The sequence below is a fragment of the Ascidia mentula genome, chromosome 6 (assembly GCF_947561715.1).
Source record: "Ascidia mentula chromosome 6, kaAscMent1.1, whole genome shotgun sequence".
NCBI classification, from domain to species: Eukaryota; Metazoa; Chordata; class Ascidiacea; order Phlebobranchia; family Ascidiidae; genus Ascidia; species Ascidia mentula.
In genome coordinates, this window is record NC_138571.1 from 9238347 (window position 1) to 9251914 (window position 13568).

Below are 13568 nucleotides of genomic sequence, written 5' to 3' on the forward strand. Positions count from 1 at the left end.
GTTTTTTGCTTAATGTTGTTGCAGTCATACAGAAATATTTGTTGAAAAGAAAGTTTCACCTAAATCAGTGTTAATTCATCGCTAAATTGTGTTTTTCCACAAACCTGTGTAGCGATGGGAACAGGCTTCGGATGCAGGAAACACAGTAGGAAATCACGTATTGACTGATAACCATCTTACCGAAGGGTTTTAAATGGGGCTGGTCACGAATTGCAATTTCAACGAAAGTAATCATTTTCTAGCACGTATTTCTGTTCAGTTGAGACAGATTGTGTTGTGTCGAGCTCAACTCCGAAATGCTGTTGGCCGAAATAGTTGCTGGCAATAACGACAAGTTTTCTGTTTAGTTGTAAAGGCTGTGGCAAAGTGTTATGGCTTGGTGCACCTTGAAATTAGAATTTGCTGTCGCTTGGTGAGGACCTCAGCACGCACATACGCTTAGTTGTGGAACTGTAAAAAGTTTAGAAACGCCACTTTTGAAAATGTGAAAGCAACAAACGAAACTTCTGATGACCGGCTGGCTGTCGCACAGCTATGTAATGTTGTAGTCGATGCAGTTAGTTAATCGTCATGCTCCAACAAGCACGCACGGTCATACTCCAACGCACACGCAGCAAGAAGAACTCACGATTAGAGTAAAAAGTCAGGTTGTCTTGGTTTTCTTGTTAAATGCATGTCATTACTGTACACCAAACAGTCAGGAATCCAATAAAGGTCAAAAAGAATTTGCCGCTTGCAACGACATTCAAGGCAGTAAATTTTGTTACGCCAATATGAGAAGTAATTTTTGAGTTAAATATAAACTACTGAAGGTGTTGCTATGACAGTTCCAACAAGTCGTTACGAATTCTCGGAAATCGATGTCGAAAAGGACGTTCGCTCTTTTACGCACGGCAAACCCGCTTTTATTTCGACGTAGACATACGCAAAGCGTTCGGATGTGTGGCCTTTGTGTCTCAACAGTACTTTCATCATGTCGCAGAAAAGTCAACAATTGCGCCCCGCTGGGTACACAAGTTGTGAAACGACCATCAAGTTTGGCATTTTTACTACGCTAAACGTCACACAAGCGCATGTAAACTTTTTTCTCTTCGGCGGCAACATTGCTTCGTTGTCAAGTAAGCTTCGGTTTAGCAGATTGATAGCAGACCGCTTCCCATTGCAGGTCACGCAGTTACAGTTGCGCTGCGAAGTGATACAAAGTTGACGTGAGCTGTTTTGATGCTTTTTTTGTCTCCAGAGTTGTTGTACAGGATAACATGTGTGCGCTACTGTTTATATAACGCACAATGATGTGTGGTTTCGATACCAATATCTATGCGCAGTTGATTTGTTCTCTTGGGCACCGTGCTTTCGAAATTCTGCTTGGATTTTTTAGAAATATTTAAGTTAATGTAGGGTACTCAGAAATTGACGTGCACAGCAAGCAGTAGCCCAAGGCAGTGTACGGTTGCACCAGTGAAACTTCATCCATTTTATCCGTTAGTTTCATAGGATTGCTGGCATAACAGTTAACATGGCCAACTCCATGTGTATGCGGATTGAACTACGAATATCATGCAGTGGTCTTTTGCCACGTGACATAATGTCTCCGTCTGACCCTATGGTGGTTGTCAAACAACGAAATGCAGCCGGGAAATTCGATGAGGTAAGCAAATGACGTAATTTCTTCTGTATTGATGAATCGGTGGCTTCAAATCAATTTTTTTGCTTTTCATGAAACGTTATAGATCGACTAGGAGCAGCCAGTTTAGTTGGTATGTGTAGGGGAATGCGCTTGATAAAAAATGTCGATAAACCCAGATACGCCCATACGTTACACAAATCATAAACTGTTATTATAAGTTTAAAGAACCGGGCAAAAACACTGCAGCAATAAGCTGTATCCTAACCCTAATAACGTTTCTGTGCCCTTACGAGCGAAACGCGTTTTGTTTGTGTTTGTTGTTAACTTTGTTACAATTCACGGTGATTGTCTCTATAACAAACGCAATCGATAATCTTTACTTATACACCATTTTGCAATAGATAATAACGCGTATATTTGCGTTGCGTATAAAGGGGTACCTTTGTTTGGAATTCACTTGAACCGCCCTATAATAGTTGGTGGTGGCGGAATGGTCTGACGCAAGAGACAGGCGCGTTCTTGCCCAACTTTACGTGTCGTTCTGCGTCATTCCGCAGCAGTTCAAACAGCAGCGACCAAACACAGCTCACCGCAGACGGAGCATACGCCTAATTCGTACATATAGGAATGAATGCTTTACGATCCTTCCTCGTCGAAAAATATAATAGCTTCACTTTTATTCAATGAAAGATTTTTCCCTGAGATGAGTTTTCCAAATGCTTTTGCTTCAAAACATGGTAAAGTTTTTTCATTCGCTGGAATTCGAACTCTATATGTGTTTAGGCTTTTACGAGAAATGCATGAAAAGCTAACATCAATTATCATTGGTTGCAATGAATAAAAAAGGTTGTTGGTACAAAGTCAAAATACAGCTGCATTAAAAAACAACATGCTGAACTGCAAACAAAATACGCAATACCTGTTTGCAGTTTATTAACAATATTTTGCAAAAACGTAAAAGTAGGCAAACATATTGGCTCATTGCTTGTACATAGGTAAAATATATTTTAAACTTTTAGTTCATCCAACAGTGAGTGAGATGTTACCACACTTTCACGTTCTGCACGTGACTTTATTTGCACTTGAATGCTCGCTGAACCGGAACATAAACAACAATCTTTTCCACTTAAATCTCAGCGAATTTTTTTCACACGTTAAATAAAAGCACAGCCGACAATGCGGAAAATGCCCCTTATGTTTTTTTCCAACCAAGTGTTATTTACATCACTCAATTGATGTTAAAATTATAGCGTTAATGAATATTCTGCATGTCCTAAATCAGACCCTTGTTTGGATAAGTTGACTGTGATCCAAACTAGTTTTAACTTCACTATTTTTGCAATAAATTTCAATTTTAGATTATAAAGTTAAACTTAATTTTCATTTTGTTGCAGTAGCCATTCTGCATATCTTGATAACGAGCTCTAAATTTGAACAATGTGTTTCCATTCCAGTTCCTTTCTTAGCGTGGAGAGCCATCACTTTACTTCAAATATCATTTAAACGTGCAGTTCCGATAAACTAAAAGTTGGGGGAACAACATGCATTCTTATATTTCTACTTTGTATGAGTTCCTTAAACTCAAAGATTCAAACACCCATTAATATGTTGACTCAAGGCCCAAGTTTTTTTACAATCAGTTTTGTTCAATGCGACCTTTACGTTTAGCCATAAATCTGTCGGATTTTATTACCTCGAATCGGTTTCCGACAAGTAAAATGTTACATGGTCAATCAAAAAACCCACTGCTGTATGTCACCGCCCCTTGAATAAACGTAGTCGCTCATTTTAACAACGAAAGAACTCGGAACGCGATGCTCACAAAACTGCAACAAAACCCTTGTTTGCGAACATCTTGGAGTTCATTCAAGACATTCTTGCAAACAAAACTAATTGAAATTAATTGAAAATAGTTGGCATTTCGGTTCTTTATGGCAACAAATCACATATTTTCATAGGCGGATTGCTGTTTAAATTTATATTCTTATTCGTATTTGCAACATTTCTGTGTTTTTTGTATAGCGTAAATAAAGGGATCTTATAAGTCAATTTATAAGTTGTTAATATCCATCTCATATGCAAACACAACAGGTCGTTTAATTGCAACCATAACTGCGAAAGCCAATTTAGGCATAACGGAACAAAAATTGAAAAAAAATCTTTTAGCGTGAGTTTCGAACTCAAAATCCTAACTTCTTCCTATGACAGGGCTCAAAGACCCTAAGCTCAATAAGATACAGGGATTAAATTTTGATTTGAGGATCCGTGACGAATAAATCACGAGAACAGTTTCTGGCGATTTATCGAAAACGTTTTACAGCTAATTTCAGTCATGTTTTGGGACTTAAAATTCAGCTTTTAACTTTTATCTGCAATCGTGAAGGTCACTGTTGATTACGTTGTATTCTCGTGAATTGGTCACGACTCATATTTATTGTATGACAGATTGGACGAACAGAACGTGTGAAAAACAACAACGACCCTACTTTCAGCACAAGCGTCGACGTTAACTACATGTTCGAAGAAATGCAATTGCTCAAGTTTGCTGTGTACGATATTGACAACGATTCAGACACTCTAAAGGATGACGATGACCTCGGAAAGGTGACAGTGACCCTGGGCCAGGTATTGAAACTGTCCATATTGAATATTCGGTTTTCTACCCTCCACGGCACTTCAAAATGTGTAAATGCGTCGGTTTGTAATGAAGCTCAGACAACATTTTTGAGAGTAAATTCCTTTTTGAAAACCTGTGACATATTTGCAATATCGATAAATAGACATAAGTGTTGGTTGTGCTCAGCATATTTGCCATGCGGTAAACATTGTCGGGCCAAACACGGCCACCCAGACGGAATGTTCTTCTGACATTTAGCAGTTCAAATGCTAAGCTTGCTCCTGTGTTTGTGTTGTCTTTCCCAGAGACCCGTGTCTTAGATACAGTGCAATAAAACGCCTAACAGTATGTATTAGATTTCGGACACTTTAAATTCATTCTCTTTTCTCAATAATAAATAAATAAAATGACAAGTTTAATTCATGCTCGAAATAGCAGTAATCTCCAACAGTTATGCAAAAATATCTTAAAAAATACAACACTATAGAATAGAGCATCAAACGCTCCCGCATTATCTCCGATTATCAAAAACACGTGTCTCCCTGATGTTAAAACTTCGCTAGCAACATAGTTTCCGTTACAAGTACTACTTTTCTAAACTGAATTGATACGGGTTTGATTCATGCTATTTACATTTTGTGAACAGGTTAACGTTTAGGTTGTTGTCATTTATGTTTAGATTGTTTCGTCGAAAGAAACAACACTGGAACTGGACAAGCAGAATTCTTCCGCACCGAAACGTGCAACAATTAAGGTACAACAAAACGTTGAAATGTAATCTCACTATCTTTGGTTCAACAAATTAGAGCAATCACTAAAACCAGGGCGAGCTACCGTTATTTACTCGATTGTAAGCCGAGGCTTATAAAGTTGTTTAAGCTACCGCTTGTGATGTTAACAATCGAGGGGGGCTTACATTATTTAATGTCACCCCGATATTTTGTCTGCGGCTCTGAGTTTTAATGAAATTCACCTTTAACTCGCTCTGCCTTAACATTTACGTGCGGTTTACATTCGAGGGCGGTTTATATTAATTTTTTAACATCGTCGCATGTGGCTAACATTCAAGGGCGATTTACAATTGAATAATATTGAAAAATTTCAAAAAGTTTTTTTGAACTATTAGCTAGTCTTGAGTAATATAGTTATTGGTTTAAGTCGTTTGTTCCAGATCATAGCATCAGAAATCACAGACAACAATGTGTTGGAAATCTTGATGCGCGGAGAATCGTTGGACAAAAAAGATCTAATTGGAAAATCCGACCCTTATATTCAGATTTTACGAAAATCGGATGACGGGTCTTGGCTCCTCATCCACCAAACAGAGGTAAATACGATTTCTATGTTTAAAACTGCAAGGAAAAGATTTTGCATTTCCCTTACTTTCAAAATATAAGAAGTAACATTATTTAACGGCTAAATGATTACCCATATTTTAGGTAAAAAAAGACACAAGAAAACCAAAGTGGGAAATATTTACAGTCAGAATTCAATCTCTGTGCGGAGGAAATTTTAATCATCCTTTAAAGGTTGGTGTTAAATTCTTTCACATAAACTCGTAATTATCTTGTTTGACATTCTCCACACCTTTAAAGCTCTGGTTTTTGGTTAAATGTCAGTGTCAACCACGAGCAGCATCTGCTGATTCCTGTAGTTTTTATAATATTTTTTTCTTGTTCTAATAATTCCTATACTAAAATCATCATTTAAAAAGACTTAAAGTTTTGCAAGGACTATACTTGCTGGGGCATTGTTTTGAAAGGAGACTGACTGTAAACAACTTTATTCGCACGGGCTTTCGCGAACTTGATCTCGCTTCATCAGGTGCTGCAAATGACATGACAAATAAAATGCGGTAACAGCGCTAAAAACCAGCAGACCTAAAATAAAGTATTATAGGTATAACCAGTGACTAGCACGGCGCATTGAAGAAATTAATTATTTTTGCAACGAGACCTTGTTATTTTGCAGTTTAGTTGCTTCGACTACGACAGCAACGGAAAACATGATTTAATCGGGGAGTTTGACACTTGTGTCTCTGAAGTGTTAAACGCCGAACCAAGCGAAATATTCGGACTCATCAATCCTAAGAAGAAAGCAAAGAAAAAAGATTACAAAAATTCCGGAAAAATAACATTCACTCAATGCAAGGTTTCAATTTCATGTACTTTGTTCATTTCTCGTGATTCTGTTGACAATTTTGGTGTAAGTTTACGAAAAGTAAAGAATAAAACTACTATTAAACCTAAATATAAAAGTGTATTTTAAAAATTGATCGAACTTTTCAAGTATGTAAAGTCAGAAAGGAGTATTTTGATTTCGCGTGATCCTATTTAAACGCTTGGAACGAATTTGCTACAAAGGATCATATTTTAATGAAACTTATGTTTATTTTAGGTCGTCAAACGATTCTCATTCCTCGACTTTCTCTTTGGAGGATGTCAAATCCACTTCACTGTAAGTCAGTATGGTTCTTAAACGTTTTCGCATGCGATGTATTTGGAATAATCCGTCTCACTTGCGACTTACTAATTATAAAATCTATCAGGACGATTTGTTCATGTGTTTAAAATTTTCTGTCCCAGAAGGTTCATTTAAATTTACCTTCGTTGTTCCCTAAATGTAATGTGCTTTATTAAAACAAGTGTCACGCGACGCCCGCGAAAACCTAAAACGATGCAGAGATACCCGCAGCAAGTCGCGTGTACACTTAATATTAAGAAATACTTTTGAGATGATGATGTTTGGTCGTAGATTTAATCATTGGCAATATAGGCGTATTCGCTTCATAAAGACCTAATAATCACAAAAGACAGGGAAGAAAAAATCACGCAGAACAAATTCACAAATCTACCGCAGAAGTTCCCTTTCTCTTAATGCGGTTTGGAAACACCTTCATGGCAAATATGTAACTAATATATCTTTAACGTTGGCGGAGGGCTGTATTGGGTTTTCCAACAAAAATAAACCACCTTACCAAAGAAATAATTGTTCGCCCTGTATACTCACAAATATTGTTCTTTGGAGTAATTGTTCGCACTAAAGAGCAGTAATTTATCATGTCTCAAAAATGTTTTTTTCTGACTGTACTCAACCAACAATATCAATACGTCCATTCCAAAAAACAGTATTTGTGAGTATCTACAAACTATGTTGCATTTAATACAGTGCGGTATCGACTTTACGGGTTCAAATGGAGATCCACGTTCGAATTCGTCTCTGCATTACTTGGAGAGCGCCAACTTAAACGAATACGCACAAGCAATCAAAACAGTCGGAACGACCATACAGGATTACGACAGGTTTAAAAATTATAATTTTCTTTATTACTCTGTCCTTTTTTGTATTGATTGCTTAACGAAGTGCTTTTAAATTATTAATTGCCTCTTTTACTCAATTATACACGATTATGTAACGAGCAGGAGGTAAAGCACAAAACTTGAACTAACTTTGCATTTGAAGAAAACAATGTAATTTATTATGAAGAAATGAAACAATTCAATTTTAGTCATGCGAAATATTTGAAACTCTTTATTTTTTTGTCAGTGACAAACTTTTCCCAGCATTCGGGTTTGGGGCTAAAATTCCACCCGCCAACGAAATATCCCATGAGTTCGCGCTTAATTTCCAGCCAAACAACCCATACTGTGCCGGTAAGTCTTTCTGCTACAGACGTGTTTTTTATAAAAATAAAGGAAACACTGTTAGTTTTTTGGTGTTTGTGTATATTTTGAAAACTGTATTTTTAATGTGAAAGCAATAAAGCCAATAATGTTTTTTTTTTATAGTGGGCTGCAGTCAGGGCCACTGTTTCGACCAAAAAGGTCTAATCATTGATTTTTTTTAATGTTAAACGGCGTATTTTTACAGGTGTTGATGGTATTTTGGAAGCTTACTACCATGCAGTAAGGACGGTTAGACTGTGGGGTCCGACCAACATTGCTCCTATTATTAATCACGTTGCCAGATTCGCCGCCCAGTCACAACAAACGGAGTCAGCAGAGGTTTGATTCATTTTCTTGACGTTGACGCAAATTGCTTAGCAAATGTTTTTTGTTTCTAAACCTTTTTTTTAGTTTTTTGAAAGCATTTTGATTAAAATGTTTTATAATTTTCAGAATTACTTCGTTCTTCTTATTATTACGGACGGAGTAGTAACAGATATGATGGAAACCATCGCTGCAGTGGTCCGCTCATCTTCTTTACCGATGTCGATCATCATTGTCGGAGTAGGGAACGCAGATTTTACGGCCATGGAATTCTTGGATGCGGATAAACGACGACTGTCAGATTCTGCAGGAAACCTAGCCAAGCGTGACATTGTGCAGTTTGTCCCATTCAGAAAGTTTAAAATGGTGAGATTACTTCTTAGTGTTTTTCAGATCAGTCAGGTTCTAATGCAAGCTACTACTCTAATTGTTCATTAAACCTGTTTTGCTAAAATATTCTACAAGAGGTAAAACACTGTTGCCTGCCCTGATGAAACGACTCATATTTTTACATTATTGGCTTCACATTTCGGTCAAGACAGGGATTAAGTTTGTTTGCTGATGGTGGTCTAATTTTAATACAAAAACATTTAATTGCTCTTACTGACATAAAAAATTCCTATTGTTTCAACACTTTGTTTTTATTTCCGACAAATCTTGGAACTCAAAAAAAATATCCTGTTAGATATCTCCGAGCGCGTTGTCAAGAACTGTCTTGGCGGAAGTTCCCAAGCAAGTGTGCGAGTACTTCGCCATCAACAACATCCAACCCAAATACCAAGCTAACGTCAACAACGGCTCGGCTACCACATGATGGCGCTCCCGAGTGACTGGCAATCTGTAATGATATAAAACTTACTGTGCCGTTTGACGTTGTACTACCATTCACGGAACGAGACTCGCATGTAAAAAGTTTTGATATTTGTTGCATTTGATGTTTTGATGTCTGACTGCAAACGTGCTAATGATGGTTCCAGCGTGAATGAACTAATGATGGCATGAACGAAAAAAACATTGCAAATCAATTTTGGATATTGAAGTTAACCTATTAACGCTAGTTTGTTCAACCTAATTTAACCTAAAGGTTCAATTTGTTCATCCCTACTCCAAACATTATAATTCAGTTTAGATTAAACTTAAACCTTCATGTAATGCTTACGTGCTTTGTAGTCCAGCGATTTCGTGATGCTAAATACCTTTAGAAACATTTGAAGTGTGTTTGTATCTGTGACCAAAACATTAAAAACCCAGTCCGTCACTGCATGTCGTATCTTTTTCTTGTTAAAAACTTCTGTTTTATTTAGTTTTCTTTAAAGTTCGAAAACTTTTGATGCTATTGATTCATTGCAAAGCTTTTGTGGTTCGGTGAATATTTTTTTATTGTACAAATAACAAGTCGAATTAAATTCCTTTGTAACTATGCAGTTTCGTCAGACTCCATATGGTCTGAAACATGATAGTTGTCAATTTGTTGCTTGTCCTTAAAGCTGAAAAGTTTGGCAAGGGAGGTGATTCCTTGCATCATGCGCAGCTTGATGGGGTGATACTGTGTCTTTTCTACACGCTCAGTCAAAATTATTTGCGGGACAACTACCGTAGCTGCTCTCCTGGGGTTACTTTTCTGCCCAGGTGGACATTATTTTAAACATAAATGCAGAAACAAAATGTAGCTTTTTCTTAGATTTCAAGAAATACCTTCATTTGTGATGCAGTTTACGTCCAAAACCTCTCTGTTTAATGAATTCAGAATAAACTGAGGCACGGGTCCATCAATCAAACGGTACTCATAATCTGACAGTTTCTCATGAGTTAAATTTCTTCTCTGATTGGCACTCTTTTGCAAAAGACTGACTTTTGTATTGTAAATGGTACACAAGCTTTCGCGATTTTCCTTCGCTTCGTCAGGTGTAAATAAACACAATGCGATACAAAAAAACAAGCGCAAGGCGGTCGAAGAAAAAAGGCACTGTAAATGATAAGCTGCCGTTAGTTGGCGTCGTCGTGTTGCTGCATCGTTCCTGCGGCATCGTCGTGTTGATAATGGCTCAGGAATCCCCAATCTCTGTTGAGCCCATCTTTGATGGCATTGAAGCGGTTAATGTGGTGTTGCTCGGCCGTCTCCCTTGCTGATCTTGATTTCCCTTTAACTTTTTGCAAGACCATTACCCGCATGTCGTCGACGCTATGCTTAGGCTCGTTGAAGTGTGCCCCCACTGGCTTTTCAGTGTTGTTATGTCGGACATCGTTCTTGTGGCCATTCATTCTCTTTCGCAGAGTTTGCCCTGTCTGTCCAATGTACAGAGCGCGGGGGCAGCGTGCACATGTTATTGCGTACACCACGTTCGTTGATTTGCAACTGAATGATCCATTTGGTGTAAATTTGTTGCTTTTATTGTTGACGGTGATGTGGTTCTCCGGGTTGATCAATTTGCACAGAGTACACCTATTGCTTTTACACGGACGAGTTCCCAACTGTTGTTTGGTTGCATTCAGTGCCGAGGCAGTTAAAAGTTTCTTAAGATTAGGAGGTTGCCGATAGGCTATTACTGGCAGGTGTGGAAAAATTTCACTTACTGCTTTGTCTTGTTGAAGAATTGGTTGCAGGTCTCTTGCGATCTTTTTGAGGCGACCAACCGAATAGTTGTAGGTGATTGCAAGTGGTATACGCGTTGGGTTCTTCCTTTGGTTGTTGTATTGTAGAAGACGTTCTCTTGGGATCTTTGCTGCTCTTTTCATTTCTTTATCTACCAAGCTAGCCCGGTAGCCATTCGCCAGAAATACCTCCCGCAAAGCACGTAAACGTGTGTTGCAGTCGTCGTAACGAGAACATATCCGTCTGTATCGTAGCGTTTGGGAATATATTATGGACCGATACACATGTCTTGGGTGGGAACTCGAAGGGTGTAGAGTGCCAATCAGAGAAGAAATTTATCACATATAGACTGATACGGCAAGTTTAATAAATTTCATGAGTTAAACTACATCTGACTTAATAATTCGTTGCAACCTATGACAACCAACTTATATGTGCAACCAGAAAAGAAACCCTAAAAACTTCTGTTAAGAGGTTAAAATTCTTACCAAAACACTCGTATAGAACTTAGCTTTTGAAAGAAACTTGTGCTCAATCTTGCAGAAAATAAGTCGAACAAGTACGACATGACACGATCACAACTTAATTTTAAAGTTTTTCATTCCATTCAGCATCCATTCATCCATCTTCAAGGCTCATGTGATTGTAGGTGGCTCTGGCTCAGGCTGATGGTAGGCGGTACTTTGTCCACATATGTATGTTAAAAACCTTCCTCCGTTAACTGTTTTCCCCTCATAAAGGCAATTAAATCGCGAACCTGTGTAAAAATATCATGATGTTCCCAGTTAATATTTACTCCTCCCGGCATTCATTGTGGCCAGACATACGTTAAGGCCACATGCATGGCACATACCAAAATTTTAGGCATTTCTTTTGAAACGTCCTTGTGTACGTTTACCAGGACGCCATTTCTGTTGAAGTATGACCTTTACATTCGTATATTATTTTGATAATAATGGGCGATTAATGTCATTATTTGCAAGGTTAATTTTAGTGGGGGGTGTGTTATTTTAATGATAGGACAGAACGTACGGTGACAGAAAAGTAAGTTTGGTCAAATTATGCTTTTGAAGAAAAAGAGTATAATGTACAATCTTTATGAGAGCTGATTGGTCAATAATGTCACGTGATATCATGAGGCGCTTGAAGTAACATAATACAAGCACCGACGTGTGATGTGACATAAGCATAGGAGAACATTTTATGTGGTAAACAGGATGTTGAATGAATCACTTTACTCGAGAATATTCGATGGCTCAATCATTAAGGTCACATTGTGGGATTATGCAGTACATGTGCAAAGCTGCGCGCAAAACATTACGCAATACAAGCACTGGTTTCTGTGACGTATGTTACACACGCAAAACATTACACAATACAAGCACTGATTTCTGTGACGTATGTTACACGTGCAATCGCATGATTGTTGGGAGAATCGCCCCACTGTGCAAGTCCTTACTCGGCGATCACAAATATTGCAACCCAGCTGGACCAGTAACGTTTTCATGACAAGTTGAAAGTTGAAAAAACCTTTATTTTCAAAATCTCGCTCCAAATCGCCAGGCAAAAGTAGTTGATCCAGCTAGGCTGCAATGCCTGTAAACCTAACAATTCTAAATATACGATAGAGTAACCTTTGAGTAAAATGAATAAAACAAATAATTTAAAATCATTTTAACGATTAGCATTTATTATGGGACCGATAAAATTTGCAATTATCGAAGAACTTTACTGAGTATAGGCCTATACTTGTGTTTTTAAAAAATGCTGGCATTGGTTTTGTACCTGTACAGTGTATATCAGAGCCAGCTAACCACGTTGAATTATTTAATTTGTAAATGCGTCAAGCCTTACTCACAGTGTGTATTCCATTAAGGTCCAGTGCATTCCTAACTTTAATTTTAAGGTGAATTCATTTAAATTCAAATGTAGGGTACTTTTTGTGATTCAATTTTTTTGAAACGAACCTACATTTTGTTATTCTTTTTTTAGCAAAAATAATGTCCAACAGGGGGACAAAAATGCTCCCGGTGGAGTGTCAAAGGTTGTTGTCTTGCAAATAAATTTGACTAAACTCTGTAGATAATTGGTGAAACTGACACAAAATCACGAATGGGGAAATTTCTTGTGATTCACTTTTACACGGAATCACCCTCTATATTTTGGCACTTTTTCAATCAGATTTTCATCAACGCCCACCACCAATGGACTGCTTGACTCAAAACCCTGAAAACCATATACTGAAACTTTACAAAATGTGCTGAAAATCCGCATCTGTGTCCATTCAACCTTAACACTGGCATCCATACATAACGCATTGCATTGTTACACATGATTTTACTCTGTTGCACAGGAGAGGGAAGGCCATATTCGCACCCAAAAACTTTTCTCCACAGAAATACCGATATGGGGCCAAAAGCAACTTCACACATTCAGCATATTCTTGATTTATAGACATAGGCTGTAGGTCTGATTTCTAGGACTACAAACATTACGCATTATAAGCTTCAAACTAATGCTAACTATATATGTAGGCCTATATATCTGCATATGTGAAACCTAATCTCTAAAGTGGACAGAATCTATAGCCCCTGATGTGGCACTGTCTTAAAACCAGCAAATATAGCGGATAGGATAAACCGACTGACGGTAATCAGAAACACTTGGTTTCAAACATATCTGCATATGTTATACCAAGGTTAGTTTTGCCATACACTGGTATAACAATTTTTCCGGTAATAT

General features: G+C 37.8%; 1 protein-coding gene across 1 annotated transcript; it reads left to right on the forward strand.

Annotated features, from left to right (window-relative positions):
* The first annotated feature begins 1383 nt into the window (after positions 1-1383).
* On the forward strand, positions 1384-9613 carry LOC145905497 (copine-1-like). The gene is made up of 12 exons (XM_082992714.1): positions 1384-1648; positions 4073-4252; positions 4924-4998; positions 5416-5571; positions 5684-5773; positions 6216-6395; positions 6642-6701; positions 7413-7546; positions 7791-7897; positions 8115-8248; positions 8363-8599; positions 8919-9613. The coding sequence occupies exons 1-12, from the start codon at positions 1517-1519 to the stop codon at positions 9045-9047; spliced, it is 1614 nt and encodes a 537-aa protein (XP_082848840.1). The 5' UTR covers positions 1384-1516; the 3' UTR covers positions 9048-9613.
* Positions 9614-13568: the final 3955 nt, after the last annotated feature.

Bases quoted from the DNA above. Each gene is read 5' to 3' on its own strand.
- LOC145905497 (XM_082992714.1), top strand. From the start codon at position 1,517: ATGGCCAACTCCATGTGTATGCGGATTGAACTACGAATATCATGCAGT. The intron at 6,396-6,641 runs GTTTCAATTTCA...TGTTTATTTTAG, and splicing joins TAACATTCACTCAATGCAAG to GTCGTCAAACGATTCTCATT. The intron at 7,547-7,790 runs GTTTAAAAATTA...TTTTTTTGTCAG, and splicing joins ACCATACAGGATTACGACAG to TGACAAACTTTTCCCAGCAT.